Source organism: Pyrus communis, chromosome 1 (genome assembly GCF_963583255.1).
Source record: "Pyrus communis chromosome 1, drPyrComm1.1, whole genome shotgun sequence".
Lineage (NCBI taxonomy): Eukaryota > Viridiplantae > Streptophyta > Magnoliopsida > Rosales > Rosaceae > Pyrus > Pyrus communis.
The window spans coordinates 24,282,824-24,310,349 of NC_084803.1; the positions used below are offsets into that span (position 1 = coordinate 24,282,824).

Sequence of the window (27,526 nt, forward strand, 5' to 3'; positions counted from 1 at the left end):
CGCATTTGTCTCATCCAAACTATATAAAGTCATAAGTGACGTTGATTAATTTGTTGCATGCCTAAAGCATGACACATGTATAGGTTCTAAACTTTGAATTCCTCATAAGTAAAGATTAATAAAGTTCAAGCCCTAATTGAAAATAACGCTCCATAGGAGGTTATCACCCAAATCTCAAGTAATTCATCTTAAGATGTTTGTCCTAAATGTGACAATAGAAGCCCTAAAGAGGCATTGTACCCAAACAATGAAATACTTATAAAATCACACATGCGCATCGGAATGGGAGAATTGTTAGATCACAAATTGAGGATTATAGTAGCTACTCACATCATAAAGGGCTATCCAATCCCGTTTTCCCATCAAGGTCTATTCAATCACAAATTGTCGACATATTGTAAAATGGTTGGCCAAATTGGAAAGAGGTAAATTCCATTTTGAGAGCCATTAAAAAACATGAAATAAGGGAACCTATAATTTATACCTCTAAATGTTATTCTTGTGTGTTTGTAATGAAACAAGCTCACTAATTACGTTATGGTGCTCCATAGTAGAGACATGAGTATTTTTTTGTCACCATTTATGCAACCACATTTCTACAAGTACGTGAGACTCATAGCATGTGGAGGCTACATACTACTTAAGATTTTTAGTTTTGGTCTCTCCATTGAAACAATTTTATAAAGAATAGAGAATGCCATGAAACTCTTTATCAAAGATTTCAAATGAAGAGCATAAAGCTCAAAATATGTACTCAATACATTTTCTAGCTAAATTTGGTATATATTGACTCAATGAGTACTTCTTTTAGTTCAAACTGAACTATAATGTTGCAGTTATGGACATACAAGCGTGCTGTGTTCTTTGCCCTCCGACCAGGTTTTGAACCCACTAGGTGTTTCCTGGCAAGGTTTTAGCGAAGTAGCAAAATGCGCGTCCAATACCTTATCAGTGGTTTCAAAGTTGTACTTGATTTTTCTCCTTCACTTTGGTTTTGTCCCATTGGGTTTTCCAAGCAAGGTTTTTATTAGGACAACTATCATCAATGGTGAACTTAAATTTATTAATGCACGGGTATCCAAGGGAGAGTGTTGTAAATATTTATGTCTATGTGGCTGTCCACATTTGTAACCAATTGTGTAGTTAATCTCTTATTAATCATTGATGTAGTTAGAGGCACTTGGGCTTCTCTTTCAAGTAACTCTTACCCTATATGAAGGGGTCTAATGATACACTCATATTTCTCCTCCCAATCTCTATATTCTCTCTTGTCTCTCTTGTTATTTGTATTTCTTATACTTTATTTTTTATACTACATTTTTTCATGTTATATTATTCTCTCTCTCTCTCTCTCTCTCTCTCTCTCTCTCTATCTCTCTCTATATATATATATATATATATATATATATATATTAAAACTTGCCTACTAATTTACCTATACAAATAATGTTACCCATATTGTAAGGTGCAGACCGCAAAAACACACCTTGTGTGCAGCCTGCAATCTAACAGTGGTGTTGCTAAGCTCACGGGTAGAACTGAGTTGTTGTGACCCTGTGTAATTAAACATTTAATTTTTTTTATTCGGTGGGTATGTGTTTGTCAGAGAAAAAGTTGAAGGCGGGGAGCTGAAGGATATGTTCGCGCATTGTAGAGGGAAAGAAAGAGAGGCAGAGACATGGAGATGGGGTGAGGATCAATTCCAGTGAGGCTAAAGCAGCGTTGCGACTGCGATCGATTCTAGTTTGGGAGAGTAATCTTATATCTTTAATTTTTTTTTTTTTCTTCACTTGGGGTGTTTGTCGGCAAGAGAGGAGGAGAGTAATCTTATACCTTTAATTTTTTTCGTTTAGTAGGGGTGTTTTTGTCGGCGAGAGAGGGGGAGATTAGGGTTTTCTTCGATAGGAAATAGAGGCAGAGAGAAGGAGCTGGTGAGGTTGGAAGGGTTTGATTTCAGGTCGATTGACTGGGACTCGGTAAAATCCTATACCTTTAAAAAAAAAAATTTCACTAGGTGTGTTTTTATCAAAGAGAGGGACGGGTGAGAGTTATAGTCGGGGTGAAAGAGAGGCAGAAAGGGAGTTTGTGAGCTGGTGAAGGGTCGATTTCATTGGGTTTTTATAAATCAGGGATTTAAGTCTATAATGGTGGGTGGTTTGGACTACACCTGGTTGAAATAGTGAATTTGGAATTTAGATATATAGGTGTAAAACTTGTGATGGGTTGTGATACATTGTGTTGTAGTTGTGAAGACATTGAAGTGTAATTGGATGGGGGATGAACTAATATTTTTATGTGGGCACAGTTGTTTTAGAACGTTTCAGTGCCACACCAGTGTTGGAAATTGTGCTACATAAACTGTGACATATGTTGAATGTATATGAATATTTGTGATAGCTTATGAACATTTATAACAATAACACTTGAGTCACTTTAAAAAGCTTGACATTATGATATACTTAAAAAAGTGCGCATAATGTACATAACAACAAGTCGTAAATATATAAGAAGGCAAACTTGACCCTAAGGATCCTTTTAGTGGCTTGTTTGAGTCTTTTTTACGTACTCATACTCCTTGTAATCATGACCGTCTCCTACAATGTCCTCCTTATGCGACGGCAAAATGTAGTCCTAATCATTTCCCTGCGGTTACGATGGAGATACGAATGAAATTTCTTAAACGCATCAAAGAAACCGGCGTCACACTCTTGTTAGAGCTAGTTTGTCGCTCATAAAGTGATTGACGTACGATGTACATCTTCCTCCTTATTTAGAACTAGTTCATCATACTTATGCTTTGGGCTATGTATTTGGCATTTGTACTTGGCCGATTTGTACAACGCTTCGTACAAATTTTGTTGTACCATAACCAAGATGGACTCCTGTTCGTTGCATTTTTGATGTCACACAATGACGGACCGTGAGTAATTTCTGAATTTGATATTCACTTGTGCAATTTGATCGGCCGGATCATGAAATCAGCAACATTCCTCAAATCACACATGACATCTACGGTTGCCATGATTGTCGATGAAGTAAATGTTGGGATCTTTATTGTCCTTGGCTTGTGTTTATAGGAGATTAGTTTACATGTCATTAAATTATTTACACCAACAAAAATCTGGATGGACGGGACATATATATGATGGTCTGTTGTAGGTATATTCAGTTCGTATACAGTTTACAACCAATTGGTTCGAAATTCTGTCCAAATCCTTAACCTTTTTTTATAACTATATTAAGGATGTGTTGTGGTTGCTAGGAATTATTCAGTTTGTATAGTCACATTTAATGGGGTGGTTTTGGTTGTGTGTGGGTTTATGAGTAGTTATGAATTTTTATGTCTGCTCTGCTGTAGTCTTGTCAGTTAGGTCTTTCCAGAAGCACACAATAGATATTCAAAGGGATCATTGATACAAAATATGAAAAATACACAGAAACATATCACCACTCCCATAGACAATGCTAAACACATAGTTTGAACATTTGAGAGCCAAAAAACCACGTTGTCATCTAACCCCCACACCAAATGTTAAAGACATTATGCGTACATTTGTGCTCCAAAAAATGTACTTATCCCACTACCACATCCACTCTTACAAGCATTCTAGAATGAGTTGAGAACCAAAAAATATGTACACATCCCACGCACGGAAACTTAATTTAGTGAATTGTTACCAAATCCAAGGACCTCGGGTATGGTTACTTATGAATGGGTTGATCATTGGGTAGCACATGTTGGGTATAAAACTTAAAAGAATTAATCCCTTCATGTACAACAAGTTTTCCTCAATTCCATTTCCTCCTTAGTGGAGGTGCATCCTTTGGATTTCTCTATTAGCTGAGTTTGTTCAAGTACTTCAAATGGTGGAGGGAGGCAATAATCTCTGTTGCCTCTGTTTTTAATTCTTGGTTGCCTTTTCAACAATTCTGAACTCACTACGAATATGTTTGATTTCCCCAACCAACTGAACGTGTTTTTTTTTTTGCAAAAGAAAAGATAGTGGTTTAAGTGATGTACACCTGAAAACAGAAGGTTGTAATGAAGTCTACCACCTCTAAGCCCTGAGTGTGGCCACTTGTTGCCAGACTTTGGTTCTTTGCCAAGGGTGTATTCTCGGTGATTGGTTTCTGAGATTTGGAATTGGGTGTAGGACAAACATATGTGGGAGTAGGAGTATAAAATAGGACTAGATTGGTTTTGGGAGGTGGAGTATTAATGATGATTGGAGGAGGAGGTATGACTGTTGATGTATAAAGAGGATTTCGCGAGGAGTTTTGGCTGTTGGTGTATTCAATAGGGTTGTAGGAGACGACTTGGGTGGTATTTCCATGATTGAATGAAGTTACTGATCCATCAGAGATGTAAGGAGAGTTGGAAATTAAAGAGAGGGAATTAAAGATGTAAGGAAAGATGGGAGATGGGAGTTAATGAATTAGGTGAAAACTTGGGATTAAAATCCTCTTTTTGCTGCCTTCTACAAAGATCGAAGGATTTGGAGGGAAAAGGTTCCCCCAAAATTTTTATTTCCCTCCACTGCGACTGTTGCCTCAATTATCCATGTGGTGTACTCATATAACGCCATGTGGAAATATGTTAGGAATATTGAATTTTAGTAATAAAAAAAAAATTAAAATTAAAAATATTAGAAATCCAAAAATGTTATGAAGATGATCAGGATCATATTCCCTACGTCATGATCATGGTCATAGGGCGAAAGATTGCCATCTCTATTAATCTTGTCATTTTCATTCCTCGGATACATTCCAACTTCCTCTATAGCTAGCATCACGGGTAATGTGGTCATAGTAAACCATGATAATCTTGTCAAAGCAGTTACTACTTTCCCACGACTTTGGTAAACTATTCAAAAGTATAAAGACTTGCATTTCATCAGAAACAGGATGACCAACATTAGAAAGATCTCTTGCCATAATCTCGATCTTGGTAATATGGTCCACCGTGGTATCATTCTCAGACATATGTCCTGTTGTACTTCTCAAAATGTAATTGAATATAAGTTTGAAATTGGGACTATACTTGTCTTCAAGAATATCCATGATCTTCTTTACAATCATGTACTCCTCATAAAGAGAAATCAAATCATCTTTCAAATGGTTCAAAATTGTGGCACGAGCCATCTTATTATCCTTTTCCCATATTGTATAAGCTCGCGTAAACGAGTGTCTCATCTTGAATTATATACAAAGTTTTCTCATGAGTAAGAAGATAAGTAATCTTTATCTTTCATATACGATGATTAACATTATTGAATCTCTCAGTTTTGATTGACTCAAACTTATTAGCCATTTCACAAATTAAAATAGAGCTCATAACTACAAATATTAATTTATGCCACAGCCAATAATAAAAATAAAAATAACTCAGAAAAAATACTGCTACTTGATAAACTTGATCAAAAGCAGTAGTAATAACAAACATACAAATCAACTTTGAAGAACCTTTTTCCAAATATTTAATAATTTGGATTAGTGGTTGACTGAGACTTGGTTTTGATTTATGGATAGTGAAGATTTGTGGAAAAGCAAATCTATTGCATTCAGGTCTGATCGCGGACTTCTGAGTGCGGTTTCTACTGCACCATTTGGAGCTTGGAATGAGTGGCAAGTTTAATTGGTTTTGAATTCAAATATATTATCTTCTCTCAAACCAATTGAATTGTTTTTCTATTCTTGTTGTGATAATCACGCTCCAAGAATCCCAGTTTGTCTTTGTTGCAGATCACGTTCGTAAACAAACAAAATACATGCGTACGATGCCGTGATACGTGATAGTGCCGAAGCCTTCTTCTTCCTTATGTGATACCACAGAAGGGAGTGCTCGACATCTCTTTAAGATATCACAGGATGACATAGGATTGAGCTTTAATATTGTTAGACTATTCATTACTATGAGGTAGAGCCTGGAAAAAAAGCACATCAAAGAGAAGAGAAAATACATTAAATGATTTGTCTAGAGAAAAGAATTATCTTTTTATAGACTTCATCATACTCTTTCCGAACAATTTTGAATAGGCATTGTGGAAGACCTAATACACATTTTTTTTTTTTTTTTTTTTCAAACAATATATTTACACCAAATGGAGCAAACTTGTAGTAAGTCTACCATCACTTCCCCTTGCATGTTGGCCGACCAGGTCTTTAGTTTTGGACTAATTCCCTATTTGGTTTTAGTTGTGTCATACAACTTAAAACCAATGGGTCTTTATAGACCAAACACATTTGGGCCACGAAAATCGAAACTAATATAAAGCCCAATGCGAAACATTTTCGTATGATTAATTAACCAATTAATTAGTCTTAGCCAAGCTTAATTAAAATATTTATAGTAGCTACTCACATCATAAAGGGCTATCCAAACCCGTTTTCCCATCAAGGTCTATTCAATCACAAATTGTCGACATATTGTAAAATGGTTGGCCAAATTGGAAAGAGGTAAATTCCATTTTGAGAGCCATTAAAAAACATGAAATAAGGGAACCTATCATTTATACCTCTAAATGTTATTCTTGTGTGTTTGTAATGAAACAAGCTCACTAATTACATTATGGTGCTCCATAGTAGAGACATGAGTATTTTTTTGTCACCATTTATGCAACTACATTTCTACAAGTACAATGTCATTTTAACGTGAGACTCATAGCATGTGGAGGCTACATACTACTTAAGATTTTTAGTTTTGGTCTCTCCATTGAACCAATTTAATAAAGAATAGAGAATGCCATGAAACTCTTTATCAAAGATTTCAAATGAAGAGCATAAAGCTCAATATGTACTCAATACATTTTCTAGCTAAATTTGGTATATATTGACTCAATGAGTACTTCTTTTAGTTCAAACTGAACTATAATGTTGCAGTTATGGACATACAAGCGTGCTGTGTTTTTTGCCCTCCGACCAGGTTTTGATTCCACTAGGTTTTTTCTGGCAAAGTTTTAGCGAAGCAGCAAAATGCGCGTCCAATACCTTACCAGTGGTTTCAAAGTTGTACTTGATTTTTCTCCTTCACTTTGGTTTTGTCCCATTGGGTTTTCCAAACAAGGTTTTTATTAGGACAACTATCATCAATGGTGAGCATAAATTTATTAATGCACGGGTATCCAAGGGAGAGTGTTGTAAATATTTATGTCTATGTGGCTGTCCACATTTGTAACCAATTGTGTAGTTAATCTCTTATTAATCATTGATGTAATTAGAGGCACTTGGGCTTCTCTTTCAAGTAACTCTTACCCTATATAAAGGGGTCTAATGATACACTCATATTTCTCCTCCCAATCTCTATATTCTCTCTTGTCTCTCTTGTTATTTGTATTTCTTATACTTTATTTTTTATACTACATTTTTTCATGTTATATCATTCTCTCTCTCTCTCTCTCTCTCTATATATATATATATATATATATATATATATTAAAACTTGCCTACTAATTTACCCATACAAATAATGTTACCCATATTGTATGGTGCGGACCGCAAAAACACACCTTGTGTGCAGACTGCAATCTAACAGTGGTGTTGCTGAGCTCACGGGTAGAACTGAGTTGTTGTGACCCAGTGTAATTAAGCGTTTAAATTTTTTTTTTATTCAGTGGGTATGTGTTTGTCAGAGAAAAAGTTGAAGGCAAGGAGCTGAAGGATATGTTCGCGCATTGTAGATGAAAGAAAGAGAGGCAGAGACATGGAGCTGGGGTGAGGATCAATTCCAGTTAGGCTAAAGCAGCGTTGCGATTGCGATGGATTCCAGTTTGGGAGAGTAATCTTATATCTTTAATTTTTTTTTTGTTCACTTGGGGTGTTTGTCAGCAAGAGAGGAGGAGAGTAATCTTATACCTTTAATTTTTTTCGTTTAGTAGGGGTGTTTTTGTCGGCGAGAGAGGGGGAGATTAGGGTTTTCTTCGATAGGAAATATAGGCAAAGAGAAGGAGCTGGTGAGGTTGGAAGGGTTTGATTTCAGGTCGATTGATTGGGACCCGGTAAAATCCTATACCTTTAAAAAAAAAATTCACTAGGTGTGTTTTTATCAAAGAGAGGGATGGGTGAGGGTTATAGTCGGGGTGAAAGAGAGGCAGAAAAGGAGTTTGTGAGCTGCTGAAGGGTTGATTTCATTGGGTTTTTATAAATCAGGGATTTGAGTCTATAATGGTGGGTGGTTTGGACTACACCTGGTTGAAATAGTGAATTTGGAATTTAGATATATATGTGTAAAACTTGTGATGGGTTGTGATACATTGTGTTGTAGTTGTGAAGACATTGTAGTGTAATTGGATGGGGATGAACTAATATTTTTATGTGGGCACAGTTGTTTTAGAACGTTTCAGTGCCACACCAGTGTTGGAAATTGTGCTACATAAACTGTGACATATGTTGAATGTATATGAATATTTGTGACAGCTTATGAACATTTATAACAATAACACTTGAGTCACTTAAAAAAGCTTGACATTATGATATACTTAAAAAAGTGCGCATAATGTACATAACAACAAGTCGTAAAAATATAAGAAGGCAAACTTGACCCTAAGGATCCTTTTAGTGGCTTGTTTGAGTCTTTTTTACGTACTCATACTCCTTGTAATCATGACCGTCTCCTGCAATGTCCTCCTTATGCGACGGCAAAATGTAGTCCTAATCATATCCCTGTGGTTACGATGGAGATACGAATGAAATTTCTTAAACTCATCAAAGAAACCAGAGTCACACTCTTGTTAGAGCTAGTTTGTCGCTCATAAAGTGATTGACGTACGATGTACATCTTCCTCCTTATTTAGAACTAGTTCATCATACTTATGCTTTGGGCTATGTATTTGGCATTTGTACTCGGCCGATTTGTACAACGCTTTGTACAAATTTTGTTGTACCATAACCAAGATGGACTCCTGTTCGTTGCATTTTTGAAGCCACACAATGATGGACTGTGAGTAATTTCTGAATTTGATATTCACTTGTGCAATTTGATCGGTCGGATCATGAAATCAGCAACATTCCTCGAATCACACATGACATCTACGGTTGCCATGGTTGTGGATGAAGTAAATGTTGGGATCTTTATTGTCCTTGGCTTGTGTTTATAGGAGATTAGTTTAGATGTCATTAAATTATTTACACCAACAAAAATCTGGATGGACGGGACATATATGTGATGGTTTGTTGTAGGTATATTTAGTTTGTATACAGTTTACAACCAATTGGTTCGAAATTCTGTCCAAATCGTTAACCTTTTTTATAACTATATTAAGGATGTGTTGTGGTTGCTAGGAATTATTCAGTTTGTATAGTCACATTTAATAGGGTGGTTTTGGTTGTGTGTGGGTTTATGAGTAGTTATGAATTTTTATGTCTGCTCTGCTGTAGTCTTGTGATAGGAGCATATTCATGCGACTTAAATGGCTTGTTCTCGTGCATTTACGTTATGTTTCTTTAGTTATTTTAGTACTTTAAGCTATTTTCGTGTGTTTGTAGGTCTAAAGGGCTAAAGGAGCAAAAAGATGCATTTTGGAGACTTTTGGAGCACTTTTGGGCTAAGGATGGATAGCTTATGCTTGGAGCCAAAGTGTTGGACGAAATTGAAGACCTAATTGAAGACCAAAGTGTTGGAACCTTGTTTCCTTTAGTTTTAGGACATTTAAACCTTTCCTAATCCCAATCATGCCATGCATAACACACATCCATTCTAACACATTGTCATCGCACATGCATTTCCTTCATTAATTAACCCACATGCTCCCATTACTTATCATAACCACATATCATATCACTTATCACTTATCACTTATCATCATCACTTTATCATATCACTTATCACTTATCACTTATCATAACCACTTATCACATCATAACCACATATCATATCACTTATCACTTATCACTTATCATCATCACTTTAGCTTTAATTCACATGCACTCATGCACATTCACCTTAATCATTCACATAGCTTTAATTCACATGCATTTCAGATTGCATTCCCATTCTTTAATTCAACCAACACAACACATGCATCTTGGCAGATTTCACATGCATTTCCACCCTTACAAGACCCTAATCATTCATTCACACAATCTGCCATCATTCACACAAACAACATCATTGTCGTGGCCTCCCTTTGCATTCACATGCATCTCACTTCATCATTTCAGCCACAAAGCCACTCCACATGCACCCTAGATTCTAATCAGCCACACATTCACACACATGCATCTTGGCAGATTTCACATTCACACACATGCAATTCCAGCTTTCACATGCTTTCCTAGCTGTCATGTTCCCCCCATTTCATCTATAAATAAGCATCCATTGCATTCATTCTCATACACACTCATTCATACACATTTCAGACATACACTCTTCCATTTCAGAAAACCAAGCCTTTGTGCCGTGCAAAACAACACCCATTTCCCTACAATCCAAACACCATCACACCACCAGAAATTCAGCCATTCAACCACTCCCCAAACCATTCACACCATCAAACTATCCCTAGACCTTGTGCCACAACGAAGAGGAAGATAAGAGGGCCTAAACGTTCATACAATTCAAGTTTGAGTTGTTGGAATGTTTAGGTGTTTCTTTGATTTTCTTTGTTTTGTAATCATGAGGAACTAAACCCCCCTTGGCTAGGGGGGGATTCGAAATATATGTTTATGCTTGCATTTTGATTTGACTACTTCTAATTACGTTTCATAAGTTGTGAATTCAATTCGTTTAACTGTTTGATTGATAACTTATTTATGTATGTTTATTGAGAGTGCACACTTAATTTTCATGCATGAATATGACGCTAGAATATAAGTGAGTTTCACCTAATAGTTACGAACTTATATTCACAAGTAGTGGAGGTTGCTTATAAACAATCGCGTTAAACGAATTCTTGGCATAAGTTTCATGCGTATTCCATAGTAACGAATGCCTCGTCAACACTTATGATTTCCATTGAACTTAATGATCTTTGTTAAATGTCTCTATCATGCGTATTCCATAGTTAGGGACTTTGATTAGGAATAATTTGGTTGTAATGCGTATTCCATTCAATCCAATGAATCTAGGGAAATCTGAAAGTTAATTTAAGCGGACCTAATTAACTTGGAGCGTTGAGAAGTCATGGTTTATTGAAATGCAATTGGAAATCTTTTTATTATGCAAGTGTAACATATATGGAGATGAACCCCTTAGCTAGCCTTCATTCCATTCAATTCTATCACACATTCACATTTACATTTTGCTTTTACTTACAATCTGTTCTTTTAGTTTAAATTCGTCAAAACCTAACCCCCCCCCCCCTTTACTTTCTTGTTCTTTAGTGTTTAGACTTTGTTTAGTTTATGTTTTAAAGTGTTTTGATTCAATTTATTTCCCAAAATTCGTCCAAATTCACCAAAGTGCTCAAAACTGCCCAGAAAGTGATTTTAAGGCTGTTTTGAGTGTTTTGGGTGATGTTTGAGTCTTTTGGTTTGTTTTAGTGTTTTAAAGTTTAGTTTTGCATTCTTTGAGTCTAGTATAGTGTTTTATATTGTTATTTTACGTTTGAATCAAGCCATAATCCTAAATTCGTCCAACATTGGGGTTAAGGTCAGAAACTGCCTAGTTAGTGTTTGTAGGCAGTTTTGAGTCTTTTGAACTTGTTTTGAGTCCTTTGAGTCTTTGTGAACGTTTTTAACTTTGTTTTTATGTTTTTGAGTCAAATCCAAGTGATTAACAATCCCTCCTAATCCCCGGTCCAGAACGATCCCTACTTATACTTATACTACAATTGACAAAAAGAGGGTTTAATTTGTGTGCGTATAAATCACGCATCATCTTGTCAGTTAGGTCTTTCCAGAAGCACACAATAGATATTCAAAGGGATCATTGATACAAAATATGAAAAATACACAGAAACATATCACCACTCCCATAGGCAATGCTAAACACATAGTTTGAACATTTGAGAGCCAAAAAACCACGTTGTCATCTAACCCCCACACCAAATGTTAAAGACATTATGCGTACATTTGTGCTCCAAGAAATGTACTTATCCCACTACCACATCCACTCTTACAAGCATTCTAGAATGAGTTGAGAACCAAAAAACATGTACACATCCCACGCATGGAAACTTAATTTAGTGAATTGTTACCAAATCCAAGGACCTTGGGTATAGTTACTTATGAATGGGTTGATCATTGGGTAGCACACGTTGGGTATAAGACTTAAAAGAATTAATCCTTTCATGCACAACAAGTTTTCCTCAATTCCATTTCCTCCTTAGTGGAGGTGCATCCTTTGGATTTCTCTATTAGCTGAGTTTGTTCAAGTACTTCAAATGGTGGAGGGAGGCAATAATCTCTGTTGCCTCTGTTTTTAATTCTTGGTTGCCTTTTCAACAGTTCTCAACTCACTACGAATATGTTCGATTTCCCCAATCAACTGAACGTGTTTTTTCTTGCAAAAGAAAAGATAGTGGTTTAAGTGATGTACACCTGAAAACAGAAGGTTGTAATGAAGTCTACCACCTCTAAGCCCTGAGTGTGGCCGCTTGTTGCCAGACTTTGGTTCTTTGCCAAGGGTGTATTCATAGTGACTGGTTTCTGAGATTTGGAATTGGGTTGAGGACAAACATATGTGGGAGTAGGAGTATAAAATAGGACTAGACTGGTTTTGGGAGGTGGAGTATTAATGATGATTGGAGGAGGAGGTATGACTGTTGATGTATAAAAGAGGATTTAGCGAGGAGTTTTGGCTGTTGGTGTATTCAATAGGGTTGGAGGAGACGACTTGGGTTGTATTTCCATGATTGAATGAAGTTACTGATCCATCACAGATGTAAGGAGAGTTGGAAATTAAAGAGAGGGAATTAAAGATGTAAGGAAAGATGGGAGATGGGAGTTAATGAATTACGTGAAAACTAAGGATTAAAATCCTCTTTTTGCTGCCTTCTACAAAGACTGAAGGATTTGGAGGGAAAAGGTTCCCCCAAAATTTTTATTTCCCTCCACTGCGATTGTTGCCTCAATTATCCATGTGGTGTGCTCAGATAATGCCACGTGGAAATATGTTAGGAATATTGAATTTTAGTAATAAAAAATAATAATAAAAATTAAAAATATTAGAAATCCAAAAATGTTATGAAGATGATCAGGATCATATTCCCTACGTCATGATCATGGTCATAGGGCGAAAGATTGCCATCTCTATTAATCTTGTCATTTTCATTCCTCGGATACATTCCAACTTCCTCTATAGCTAGCATCGCGGGTAATGTGGTCATAGTAAACCATGGTAATCTTGTCAAAGCAGTTACTACTTTCCCACGACTTTGGTAAACTATTCAAAAGTATAAAGACTTGCATTTCATCAGAAATAGGATGACCAACATTAGAAAGATCTCTTGCCATAATCTCGATCTTGGTAATATGGTCCACCATGGTATCATTCTCAGACATATATACTGTTGTACTTCTCAAAATGTAATTGAATATAAGTTTGAAATTGGGACTATACTTGTCTTCAAGAATATCCATGATCTTCTTTACAATCATGTACTCCTCATAAAGAGAAATCAAATCATCTTTCATATGGTTCAAAATTGTGGCACGAGCCATCTTATTATCCTTTTCCCATATTGTATAAGCTCGCGTAAACGAGCGTCTCATCTTGAATTATATACAAAGTTTTCTCATGAGTAAGAAGATAAGTAATTTTTATCTTTCATATACGATGATTAACATTATTGAATCTCTCAGTTTTGATTGACTCAAACTTATTAGCCATTTCACAAATTAAAATAGAGCTCATAACTACAAATATTAATTTATGCCACAGCCAATAATAAAAATAAAAGTAACTCAGAAAAAATACTGCTGCTTGATAAACTTGATCAAAAGCAGTAGTAATAACAAACATACAAATCAACTTTCAAGAACCTTTTTCCAAATATTTAATAATTTGGATTAGTGGTTGACTGAGACTTGGTTTTGATTTATGGATAGTGAAGATTTGTGGAAAAGCAAATCTATTGCATTCAGGTCTGATCGCGGACTTCTGAGTGCGGTTTCTACTGCACCATTTGGAGCTTGGAATGAGTGGCAAGTTTAATTGGTTTTGAATTCAAATATATTATCTTCTCTCAAACCAATTGAATTGTTTTTCTATTCTTGTTGTGATAATCACGCTCCAAGAATCCCAGTTTGTCTTTGTTGCAGATCACGTTCGTAAACAAACAAAATACATGCGTACGATGCCGTGATACGTGATAGTGCCGAAGCCTTCTTCTTCCTTATGTGATACCACAGAAGGGAGTGCTCGACATCTCTTTAAGATATCACAGGATGACATAGGATTGAGCTTTAATATTGTTAGACTATTCATTACTATGAGGTAGAGCCTGGAAAAAAAGCACATCAAAGAGAAGAGAAAGTACATTAAATGATTTGCCTAGAGAAAAGAATTATCTTTTTATAGACTTCATCATACTCTTTCCGAACAATTTTGAATAGGCATTGTGGAAGACCTAATACACATTTTTTTTTTTTTTTTTTTTCAAACAATATATTTACACCAAAAGGAGCAAACTTGTAGTAAGTCTACCATCACTTCCCCTTGCATGTTGGCCGACCAGGTCTTTAGTTTTGGACTAATTCCCTATTTGGTTTTAGTTGTGTCATACAACTTAAAACCAATGGGTTGTGTCATACAACTTAAAACCAATGGGTCTTTATAGACCAAACACATTTGGGCCACGAAAATCGAAACTAATATAAAGCCCAATGCGAAACATTTTCGTATGGTTAATTAACCAATTAATTAGTCTTAGCCAAGCTTAATTAAAATATTTAATTGATTATCCATCTCATTGATATTTCTTTACATTCATCTATACTTGGTGTACGATCCATTAAGTTTCAATTAGCGAGGCAGTATGCGATTGTAACTCTTAATAATCTATTGTGAATTGATAATAACTTTCTGAAGCGGAGGGGACTGATATAGAATGGACGGACGAGCAAATTGAAGAACAACTCAAAAGGCGTGAAAGTCGCAGTAAAGTTTCCAAAATGTAGGTGTGGTCGTCAGTGTCAGAATCATGCCTGTAATATGTTATCTCGAAGAGAATGGTGCAAGAAACAATACTCACAACTTTGTTTGATATCTAGGGGTATTTTTGGCCACAATCCCTCATGTACTTTCTCAAAACACCATTTAAGTTTTTAAGAATGTTGTTGGAACTTTGTTTACTATTTTATTTATTTCCTATTTAATTGTTAATCGATAACACGTTTAAAATTTTCACCCCTTGAACTCCATATATAGAATGATTAGTGTTTGTTTTCCAAAGAGCCAAGACTCGTATCTTATTATGTCTGCTGGGGTCCGTGGGTCCGTTCAACAAATTCAACAATTACAAACAGTCAATTGTCTCTCAATAATTAGGTGATAAGGTAACTGATACGGATCTCTCTCTTGCTTCACCAGAAGCATTGAACCAAATTGTTACACCAGCAGCAGCACAGCCGCCAGCGAGAGAAAGTAATTAATTTTTTATTTTTCCGAGGATTTTTCTCCTCCACGAAATTATAAAGTCGAATTAGAAAATGTTTCCATGACAGAAAAGCAAAAAGACAGAAGACTTAACAGAAGCTTCTTTGAGTCTTCGGAGATTTACTTGCTGCTGAGAATAACCAGACCCTCCTGAACTCTCTCTCTCTCTCTCCCCCCTCTCAAGTCTCACAGTCAACTGGGAAACAGCTAAGAAGCTTATGAGTGGTTAGCTTCCCTCAATCTTCCAGAAACTCTGCCATGCCTTCCTGATTCCTCCTCAAAGGTACTTCTATCCTTCCTCTTGTTCTCCTTTCAGCTGTATTTCTTCTTAGTTTTATTGTTTGTAGACATGGGTTTTGCTTGCTTTTCATTGTTGTTTGGTTGCTGGGAAAACTTGACGGGATCGTGGGGAATGGAAGTGACGAAAATTTGAACTTTTAAACATTTAATTGGGACCTGAGAAAAGGAATAAACTTTTTCCTGGAATGAAGATTGAACTGCAATTTCCCCCATTTTTGATTTATTAGTTTGAATTGTTTTGTGGGTTGAGCTGAATCTGTGTTTCTTTCGATTTTCGAGTCTGGTTGCAATATATGAATGATTGTTGAGAAGGGAACAGCCGAGCCAGCAACATGAATGATTGAATCTCTTACATTGTGCACTTTAAAGCTTAAACTTCCAAAGGATGACAATTTCTAATTTCTTGTCAAGTATGAAATTCATTGTAATAATTAAAATTTGCTTCTTAAGAAATAGACTGCTGCAGGAAATAATTGAATTGAGGCTTTGTACTCAAATATAGACTATGGCTCCCAAAAAACTTAATCACATATTGTTTTCCATTAAGTTGTTTGTTATCGCAGTTTCATTTTCCTGACTGAACTATACTTTGGTAGGATGGCAACGTAGGCTTGCCTCGAATTTGTTATTGTTGCAGTTCCTACTATTTATAGCTCACTGAAGGATTTTTGTCCCTTTTTGCAGATATGGAATTGATTCAAGCGCTCCTTGATCACCGCCATGCATTTCATTGCATCCATCACTAGCAAGAATGGTGTTGTTGAAAATGGAGTTGGTCTTTGCAGTTTTAGTGTGGGCTTGCTTACAGTCTTTTGTACTGCCTGATTCACAAGGTACGGTTCTGAGGTTATGCTACATTTAATTCATTCAGACAGCATCTGGGATATGCTAATCACAACAATCTTCCCATTCTTTCAGTTACATATCATAAGAAACAAGATAAGGGCTAAGAAGTCTAGTATTGTTTAATGCTATATGTCCAATATTGTGACTTCGATGCAATTAGAATATTCAAACATTGGTGTCCTCTCTGCACCTCCTTTTTTCTCTCTTCTCTTGCTGTCCTCTCTGCACCTCTTTCTTTATCTCCTCTCTTGCTCTTTCTAGGATATTGTAGAAAGAACGTTGAACCAGGGGGTTAGTGGACTGTCTTTAGGTTTTTGTATGGTAGAATATGTTTACTATCTTTTACTTTCCTTTGTTGTATCTATTCCTTTTCTAGTATTTATGTAACGTGGTAGTGCATTTTTGTTGGCGAATTTGTCCGATTAGATAATGAATATTGGCATTTTCGGTTTCAGGAGATGCACTGTTTTCATTAAGGACTTCTTTGAATAGTTCACCCAATCAGCTCAAGGACTGGAACCAGAACCAAGTCAATCCATGCACTTGGTCCAATGTGAATTGCGACTCTAACTATAATGTCGTTTCTGTGTAAGACATCCTTTGGTTATTGTGATGTTTTGTTGTCAACAGATCACTTCACAATACGAAATTCCTCATTGCCTAGATTAATGTTTTTTTTTTTTTGGCTTGTCTATGCTTAGTTTGGTCTTTTTCATTTTGCAGAATATTGTCCAATATTGGATTTTCTGGCATCTTGTCTCCTAAATTAGGAGCCCTGAAAAATCTTCAAACACTGTGAGTAAGGAGAATACTAGTTCTGTTTATCATAATTTCTAACACTGGATCGTCTGGAGTCATTTCGGAAACTAGCATTGTCACCACAGATACTGGATTCTCAGTATCTGTAGTTTGATATTGACTTGTAAGATATCTGATGTATTATATTTTGTGATCAACTATAATATTTTCTTCTAAGAATATGGAAAATGCAATTTAGGGTAACTGAAGAATAAATAATGTCATGCTTCATTCTGATGCATTGACAGCGTCCTGGGTTGTGTACTTGAGTTATTGAAGTCAATTTATTTGTTTTTAGCTTAGACTCCAAATCCCATGCTTTAAAAGTAAGGAATTGTTAAGATAGTACGGTTAGACTTGTTTGTAGAGTATGACAATGTCAACTTTTCTATGATTGCAAATTCAACTCAAGCATTTTCCGGATTAATTCAGGATTAAACAAACCTTGTTCCAACTTCTAGCTAATTTGGTTAGCTTCATGTGTCTACACTTGTTATTTTCTGTTTGACCGCTTGCTAAGACATTTAACTTTAGTAATTGAAGCTTGCAAATGAGGTACCTCGCAAATTGTTAGATTATAGAAAATCATGAGTTGGAAGTCCTGCAATTGAAACCTCCCTTGTAAGTTGAATCCCACATGTTGGGATATGATAGTGGAGGGAGGCCTACATGTGGGAAGAACTGTTAGAATATAAAAGAAGTGGTGGTTCTCATCCTAACAACTTGCTTTCCCGAATTGTGGTACACCAATATTCTTATGAAGAAAACAAGTGATATTGTTTTTTATTTTGTGTTTTTCGATTTCTATTGATTACCATAAGATGTAACAGGCAGGACGAACAGAAAGGCAATGCCCACGATTCTAATATGTATAAGGTGCATTCATCTTGCAGTTCATTACAAGGAAATGGCATAACTGGCGAGATACCAAAAGAGTTTGGAAATCTGACAAGTTTGTCCACCTTGAATTTAGAAAATAATAATTTAACTGGTGAAATACCAGCCTCCCTTGGCAATCTGAAAAGTCTTCAATTCTTGTAAGTTGTTTCGTCCACATTGTCTGCATTATCCTTACTTCTATCTGACAGTGCTTTCTTGACGATGTAAACAGGACTTTGAATAACAATAATCTGAGTGGTACTATCCCAGAGTCACTTTCAAGTCTTTCAAACTTGATTAGTCTGTACGTTATCTTTTCCTGTACAATGCACATGTGATATGAGAAATCAGGATTTGTCCATTCTTTATACTAGACGAATTAATTTGGCTCTCCAACTTTTAAAAGTCTGAACGCTATCCATGTGAAAGTTGTATGCTTGGGGCTCATTTCGTCAGTATTTGATGGCAAACTTAAAACTTTGTTTGCAGTCAGCTTGTCTCCAATGCTCTCACTGGAAAAATACCTGAGCAGTTGTTTGATGTCCCAAAATACAAGTATGAACACAAGACTACATGCTATTCTCTCTCTCTCTCTCTCTCTCTCTCTCTCTCTCTCTACACACCCACATATTCAGAATATGTTTTTCAGCATGAATCTTGAGTTGACCCGTGTTGCTTGTTTCAGTTTTACAGGAAACCACCTAAACTGTGGTGTGAATCTCCCTCATCATTGTGCACCTGATACTGCTGGTCCAGGTTAATGGGTCAAGCAACATCTAAAATTGAACCGTTCTATTTACCCTCTCCGTTTATAAGCTTACACGATTGGGTTTCCCCACTCTTGACAGGCGCTAAAAGTAAGCCGAAGCTTGGAATCATAGTTGGAGTTGTTGGGGGGCTGATCATTTTATTATTACTTGGAGGTTTACTGTACTTCACCTGGAAGCGTAGACACGAAGGCTCCAAGCGTGAAGTTTTTGTGGATGTTGCAGGTATGCATTGCTTTCTAGTTGTAGAACTGATTAACAACTCCATCATCTGACCAATCAATGGGACCTTGATTTTAGCTTTGACCAATCATGCTAAAGTGATTCAACCATAATCTTATAATGGCTCAGTGAGATTTCCTTTCTGTCAACCAAATTAGGATTATTATTGAATTGGTCTATCGACTGAAGTTACATAAGGGGTTCCTCTTCAGGATAAATATTTACATATTCATGGTATGTCGTGTCATTGCACTTATGTAAGGTTGAGAGCGGTGGGGGTGATCAATATCTTGTAGTTTCATAAAAGAAAATATTGTTTATTGGCCAGTCCATGTTAAAAATTTTGAGTTCTCTAATACAAATTTAGAGGGCTAAACTTTATGAATAGCGACTTTTTGGTCGGGAGGCTAGATTTGACCTCTGGCCCTTGCCGTTACCATTAGAAATGCTCTAATAGGCAGTGACATTTGGGCCCTTTGTGTCACCACTGGGCGTCCCACAACCATTAGGAAATCATCATCATTGTAACATGATTGAAGGAAACAGATAAAAAAATGCTGGATCAACTGCTAGTCTGAAAGTTGTACACACTGTAAATTATCGAAATAATGGATGCAAAAGGGACCCCTGAATAAGTTAAACAAATTTTTAAGTGGAAATCATTAATATGGGAATGTGATGAAAACTTGATTTTGATATAAATCAAATCATGAAACGTTAATCATTACAAGAAAGATTGTGTTTTCTCCATTTGACTGCACAAGTCACTCAATGATGCAAGAAAAAAAAAAATCTAAAGTATCTGTGAGAAAATTGATTGGATCCATTAAGTACTCATGACAGGGTATGGCACACGTCATCTAAAGCTGTGTATTTTAGATTTTGTTGTCAATGAACTTTTTATTGTCACCAATTTCTGTCTATAGGTGAGCCCTGCCATGCATAATTGAGCTCATTTGGGTTTTTTTTTTTTTTTTTTTTTTTTTTAATTATTTTTTTAATTTTTAATTTTTATAATCGAAAACCACCAGGTGAAGTTGACCGAAGGATTGCATTTGGCCAGTTAAAAAGATTTTTGTGGAGGGAATTGCAGCTAGCAACAGACAGCTTCAGTGAGAAAAATGTTCTAGGACAGGGAGGTTTTGGAAAAGTCTATAAAGGAGTGCTATCTGATAACACAAAAGTTGCTGTTAAGCGTCTCACTGATTTTGAAAGTCCTGGGGGGGATGCAGCTTTCCAGCGCGAAGTTGAAATGATAAGTGTAGCTGTTCACAGAAATCTATTAAAACTGATTGGATTTTGCACGACTCCAACAGAACGCCTTCTAGTGTATCCCTTTATGCAGAATTTAAGTGTTGCCTATCGGTTACGAGAGATTAAACCTGGCGAGCCTGTTTTAGATTGGCCTAGAAGAAAGCAGGTGGCATTAGGCACAGCCCGTGGGCTAGAGTACCTACATGAACATTGTAACCCTAAGATTATTCATCGAGATGTTAAGGCTGCTAATGTATTACTTGATGAAGATTTTGAAGCAGTTGTTGGCGACTTTGGCTTGGCAAAGTTGGTGGATGTTAGAAAGACTAATGTGACAACTCAAGTTCGTGGCACAATGGGTCACATAGCTCCTGAATATTTGTCCACTGGGAAGTCATCAGAAAGGACAGATGTGTTTGGCTATGGGATTATGCTTTTAGAACTTGTAACAGGACAACGGGCAATTGATTTTTCACGCTTGGAAGAAGAAGATGATGTTTTGTTGCTTGACCATGTAAGATAAACTCTTTCTGTATTTGGGTCTCTCTTTCTCTTCTCCACTCCCCCTCTCCGAACTTCTGTTTTTATATAAACTTGTTTAGTTCCTTGACCATGGAAGATAAACTTATTTTTGCACATGTTAAGATAACTCAAGGAAGTGGCATGTTTTTAAATTTTATTCGTAATAATTGTTTCATTGGCATTGGGAGCTTAGCATGCTCACAGATGATATGAAGTTGTAGGGTCAAAGACTGTTTCCAATTCTATGAAGCTAGGGTATGGAATTTTATTCGTAACTTATGCTCAACATGAAATGATATCACACTTGAGGAAGAAAAAGTAGCTTTTTTTTCTTTCACTGAGTGCAGATTTTTGCCTGAGTTTGGACTCACTGTGCTAACCTTCTCTGCTTATCTGCTCCTGAAGGTCAAAAAGCTGGAAAGGGAAAAGAGACTGGATGCTATTGTAGACAGCAATTTGAATGATAGTTTCAACATCCAAGAGGTAGAAATGATGATCAAAGTTGCACTTCTCTGTACTCAAGGATCCCCTGAAGAGCGCCCATTAATGTCGGAGGTGGTACGGATGCTCGAAGGGGAGGGTCTGGCTGAGCGCTGGGAAGAATGGCAGAACGTAGAAGTTACTCGCAGGCAAGAGTATGAAAGACTACAAAGGAGATTTGACTGGGGAGAAGATTCTGTTTATAATCAGGATGCTATTGAATTATCCGGTGGACGTTGAGGTAATCAGAAATTATATACTCATTTCCTCTTACTCCGTCAGCATGTAATACTGTTTTTGGTAGTTTAGCTCGGTTAAACCCTCAATGAAGCATATCTGTATTTCCAATTCATAATATCATGATTTCATCTTTTAAATTCTAATTTGCAATCTTGTGGATACATGCTTTTGTTGGTGTGGCCAAGTCATGGAGCACAAACCTTGCAGATTGTATCATCAAGTTGATTAATATTGTTCTGAATTTAGTATTTATCTTAAAGGAAAGCCAGGGAGCGTGATAGAAGCTTTTTTTTGCTTTCCATAATTTTGGTTATCGTTGGCAGTAGAGTCTACGTCTCACTTTTCAGTTCATGTTTAGGTACAAACCTTGATATTAGAGTGTTGTTATTCTTTGCAGGGGAAAAATTGAATTACTATTCAAACAATTAAATTAGTTGTAGTCATCGATACTAAGTTACAGTTAGCTATTGCTATTTGTGGTGTCATGATAAAATAGAACTATAATATTTAAGAGATCAAACTCAGCTTAAGATCTGTAAATACATGTTTAATTTGAAATTGATATCTAATCAGACGACTTTGCAAAACGTCTTGCAATAATGCAGATGCTCAACTTCATCAACGAAGGTCTTGTGCAACCACGAGAAGTTTCAGGTTGCATGAAGGGAACTGTTGCTCATGGTTCCACTTTTTCCTTCACCTGTGGTTCTGCTACCATCATCTCTTTCTTCTCATTCCTTTGACTTTTGTTGTTTGGTTTTTGCTCGGCCAGTAGATACTGTGATGCGTGGTCCTTGTCTCTTCTTTCCATCTCTTCATGCCAAAGCTTCTGCTGACATGGCTTCACCTATGTGTGTTGAGCACCCATAAACTGGTGTTTGAACTTGTGAAGACTGTTAGTTTGTCAAAGACCTATAGCGTTTGAGATTATATATGGGTGCAGACGTCGTTGCTCTCAGAAGTCTGGTTGAATGATGTTGATATGTGGTACCAACCCCTTTGTGCAAAGCGGTTCACAGGTTTCATGTACAGAGAGTTTAAATTGTTAAATCTGTGACCTCAACCACTCTCGCTCTCTCTCATTACTACAATTAAATCGAAGAAATGTAAAGTTTGGTTAATATGCAATTATGATCTTGCCCAAATGTGGCAAAAGACACAAGATTTGATTTGGTTCCAGGAGGAGCTTCTTTAACTGGGAAGTGTTAAATGGATTTACATATGAACACATGTGATGTAGTTTAATTAGTTTCCTTGGGTAGGTGTGGATGCATTGCTATGAGATGATATTAATTTACGTCAACAGTCATTATAGAAATGTTGTAGTTTTGCAGTTATTCCATAAACTGGTTGGTCTCTTTTTCTTTGATGATTCTTGCTGTAAGGCCAGAATGGGTGTAAATTTATATGACAAAGTTCAATAGGATGCACCATACCAATAAGAAGTCACGAATACACTGCGGTAACAAGTTCAAAACTCAAGCAACCATTCAACTAGTGGCGGAGCTAGAAATCGTTCTCAAGAGGGCCTTTAAGCCATATGAAAGAAATTAGGAAAAATATAACAATATAATTAGTTGGAAAGTGGCATGAAAAATTTTAATCAAACAAATGTGATGGAGCTTTAAAACTCATATGAAAAAAATTGGAATTGAAAATATTATAAGAACATAACTTCTCATCACTTCTCCACTACTGTCAAATACTGATAACCAATACACAAATTGTTTATGATAAAAGGAGCAGACAATTTCTATATATTGATTTTTTCTGAGGAATAATTCCAGGATAGGCCTGCCCCGACCATGGCCTCCATGTGGCTCCGCCACTGCGTTCACCCAAAACATGGGAAACAAGAAGGGTGTTAGTTAGCAAGTGGTCCTTTATCATAGAGGTGGAGATGAGTGTTGTCCTTGCACTACAGTGTGAGTTCGAACGCCGTCGACTTCCTAATCTAAACATCTAATCTAACAAATATATGGTTTGACAATAAAAAAAAAAAAGAAAAAAGAAAAGAAGGGTGTTGGCTAAACTATTGCTAATTCCAATCCGTAATATACTTATCATCTAACCGTGCAGAAATATCAAGGTATATACATGAAAAGTGAGGTCGTAATTAACATGGGTTATGTGTTTCAAGCTGCAGTATCATTTTATCCATATTTGTATGGACAAAAGACCAATGCTCGAATTTTCCAAAAAAAAAAAAAAAAAACGACCAATGCTTGAAACCAGCAATCTTGACTCAATTTATTGGACCATTTTACTCCATATTCTCTTTTATAAGTTATGGGATTCCAGAAGGAAAAAGAAATGATAATTTATGGGAAAGTTAGACCAATGACAACATAACTAAATGATTTGTTATCATTTTTTCACTTGCAAAAAAATGGTGTCGATGTACAACCACATTTAGAATTTTATTGCAATGCATCACTTACAACAAAATTTCGTCTATTTTTCTGGTGTCAAATGTTGTGTGTGATTTGAACTTGACCTTTTTCAAAGGGTCGTTTGGAAGAAAAAATAGATGAAGTTCCTCGTTGCTGGCATGTTGCAACAACATTTAGTTGGGTGAGATTGTTTAAAATTATCCTCAGCTTTTATGATACATAATCTGAAGACATTTCCTTCTTGATTTTGGGTGAAACATTATAATCCGCATATTTTGCATTCATCTGTTATTCGTTTGACAACTAGTATGACATCTTCCATGTTTTTTTTCATCAGTGTCAATGTCAGAACTTTGCCCGATCGGCTAGAAGATATGGCGTCGGCTGATGGCTGTTCCTGAGCGCCACACTCCAACTTTCAAGATCAATAGTTATGCATGATCCACGCCTGCCATTTCCGAAGGTTCAATCGACATTTTATGTCTAAAAGTTTCGGTTTCTTTCTCTTTTGTTGACCCACTCGATTAACCTAGGTTATTTTAGTCTTAATTTCAAACCGACAACATTTGATATGATTCTGTTTACGCTGCCAAAGTGCATGTCACTCATATACAAACTGCGAAAAAAAATCATGGTTGGTAAGATGGCAACTTATGTTGAAGAATACAAGAATATAGCATCAGAAAATTGACAAAATTAAATATGACTTATATTGAGGGCTTTCACTTCTAATAATATCGAAAACTTTTAAGATAAAAATCACACCCCTAAACCTGGCCTAACTATAAATGTATAGTATCAATTACAAATTCGTTAAATTTTGCAGGTGGGTTTGCTTTTCTCATGATTCTCTTCTTCTTTCTTCTGGACTTCTTCCTCTTCTCTGCCGTCTTCATCTTCTGTTAGTAAATGGGGTGCAGTTGACGGCTCCAAGTCGCCGTTCTCCCATCCTTCAATAGTTACAGCAATCGAACGATAATCTACGCCAGCCATTGCTAAAGCTTCAAATGATACGAATGACATGATTTATGTGTGCTAGCTTAAACTTAATATACTGTGAATGTAATTACTGTGTTTGTGAATATTTGGAGATTCTTTAGAAGTGACACTGAAATGTTTTGATGATGAACTCGATCTCGGTTACATGACGATGAATTATATATGTGTGCAATTCTCATCAAAGAGCTGCGTACCAATTTCAATCAATAAAAGTGATCACGGGATATCAAAGGCATAAACAGGGAAAATTCTCGTCAAACCTGAAAATTTCAAGGAGGGAAATATAGTATATGATTCTTTCAAGAGGCAATGTTCTCGTGAGCAATATGATTCTAGCTGTTGAATTAACAACTTTTTCTTATGAATCATCTTCTTCTATATAATTTTATAGTCTTATGCTCATGATCAAAGCCATGATGCAAGCCTCGTTACATAGCTGCCATTTTCTGATGGGGTTAACTGATGAAAGCAATGAGGCAACCACTCTCCAAAAAGAAAATACTTTACACTCACATCACGTGCGGTTCAAGCTAAGCCACAAAATGAACAAGCGATGATAAAGGAAATACTTTTCAATATAGGGGTGGGACTTCCTGAACCCTTCTTTCTCAGTGGTTTTTTTTCTTTGAAAAGATTTTAACTTTGATTTTATACAATAGTATTTGAAAATTTACTAGAAATATAGTGGAAATACAGTGTCAATATACTTGAAATATAAAGGAAACATATGGGAAATATAAAGGCAACAAATTGGCAATATAGCGGCTCTAAACTGTGAAAACAAATAACAGGACCAGTAATATACTAATCCGTTTCCTTGTCAAACATCCCTTTAGTTTCCATATCTAATAGAAAAAACTCCCTAAACTAAAATTTTCTTCTTTTTGCTAATTATTGTGCGCTTATCAAGGATGAAAGAAGCCGGAACATATCATCTGAATTGGGTATGGTCGTTTGGAAACTTCTTAGGAGAGAACTGAAAACTATTCATGAACAAGAAGAAACCAAGCACGAGAGATGTGACTCGTGAGAGAAGAAAGAAAGGTGACACAACTGGCATATAATTATTGGTTTCCAAACCACATGATATTGATGGGTCTACAATCCGGATCCAAGAATTTCTCGTATTATAGATCGGGGAGAGAGATTTGTCTTATCTTGTACACTTTTTTATTTAGGTAATTCCCAATTCCCCACTGTAATTACAAATTAAAATGACGTTACCAGTTGCCACTTAGTACTATGGTTTAGTAGTATTCTTCTTCATTTAAGTAGAGGTTAGGTTCGATTCTTGTCAAAGGTGAATTTGAACCACATTGTTGTTAACTTATTGGGAGGTTAAGCCCACGCCCTCTCCCGTAGTATAGATAATATCCTTTGTACAAAAAAGAAAAACCACAGCAAGAAGCAAAAAACTGAAACAACCTTTTTTTCTTTAGAATAGTTCTATTCACACACCTATTTTTACCTTCCACACTCATTTTTACCTTTCACATACTCTTGTTAATATTTAGCCATTGATCTTCTTCAATTCATTCGATCTGAAGGCCGAAATTGAAAGATGTATATGCAAAGTAAAAATACGTATGTAGATAGTTAATATTTTTTACATGATGGTACATGAAAGGAGTAATGAGTTTCAAGCGGTATCAACTGTATCATTTCATCCATATTGTAAGGACAAGAAGCACCGCTTGAAAACCATCAACTTTACTGAATTTATTGGACCAATGTGTACTATTTTCGACTTGCAAAAGTAATTAAATTTCAATGCTCGTATAGAACTTCATTGCAATGTGTCGCTTATAGCGTAACTCATTATTTTTTATTTTTGTCTAAAAATGTTGTGGGTGAATCAAACGTGACTCTTTTGACGTTCTGTAGGATTTCGTAGCAAGCACATGCAAAATTTTTGAAGCAAAACAGATGAAGTTTCTCAGTTGTTGGCACATTGCAACATAATTTTAACTGAGTGAGACTACTAAAATTATTTTTTTAGGTGACAATTTACAATAAGGGCTAACGTTTGGGTGATATTGGCAAAATTATGGTTATAATTTTTAGCATATTCTCGTAGAATCAACAACCTTTGCCAATGTCATTTACTTCAACGCCTGATAATTTAGTTACTTTTCTTAAAATCTTGAAATTCTCGTGATTGATCACTAACAAAAAATTTCCATATGGTAGCCCTTAACAAACATCGATTCCCATGTTTTTGCATCCCGAATTATTCCAAATTGGTTCGAACGATTGATATATAAACTATTCTATCCTACTTTATCATCTTTCGA

General features: G+C 36.1%; 1 protein-coding gene across 1 annotated transcript; it reads left to right on the forward strand.

The window, feature by feature from the left end:
* Nucleotides 1-15,434: 15,434 nt before the first annotated feature.
* LOC137735974 (probable LRR receptor-like serine/threonine-protein kinase At5g10290) lies at nt 15,435-23,061 on the forward strand. Its single transcript, XM_068475328.1, has 13 exons — nt 15,435-15,520; nt 15,601-15,815; nt 16,517-16,665; nt 17,134-17,266; nt 17,402-17,473; nt 18,370-18,513; nt 18,588-18,659; nt 18,845-18,910; nt 19,041-19,111; nt 19,204-19,347; nt 20,376-21,112; nt 21,526-21,841; nt 22,446-23,061. Exons 3-12 carry the CDS (start codon nt 16,584-16,586, stop codon nt 21,838-21,840), a joined length of 1,836 nt encoding a protein of 611 aa, XP_068331429.1. The 5' UTR covers nt 15,435-15,520; nt 15,601-15,815; nt 16,517-16,583; the 3' UTR covers nt 21,841; nt 22,446-23,061.
* Nucleotides 23,062-27,526: the final 4,465 nt, after the last annotated feature.

What these genes read in the sequence shown, in the direction of transcription:
- LOC137735974 (XM_068475328.1), top strand. Translation starts at nt 16,584, where the DNA reads ATGGTGTTGTTGAAAATGGAGTTGGTCTTTGCAGTTTTAGTGTGGGCT. An exon ending in AACTATAATGTCGTTTCTGT is followed by an intron (nt 17,267 to 17,401) that starts GTAAGACATCCT and finishes TTCATTTTGCAG; the next exon opens with AATATTGTCCAATATTGGAT. An exon ending in ACCTGATACTGCTGGTCCAG is followed by an intron (nt 19,112 to 19,203) that starts GTTAATGGGTCA and finishes CACTCTTGACAG; the next exon opens with GCGCTAAAAGTAAGCCGAAG.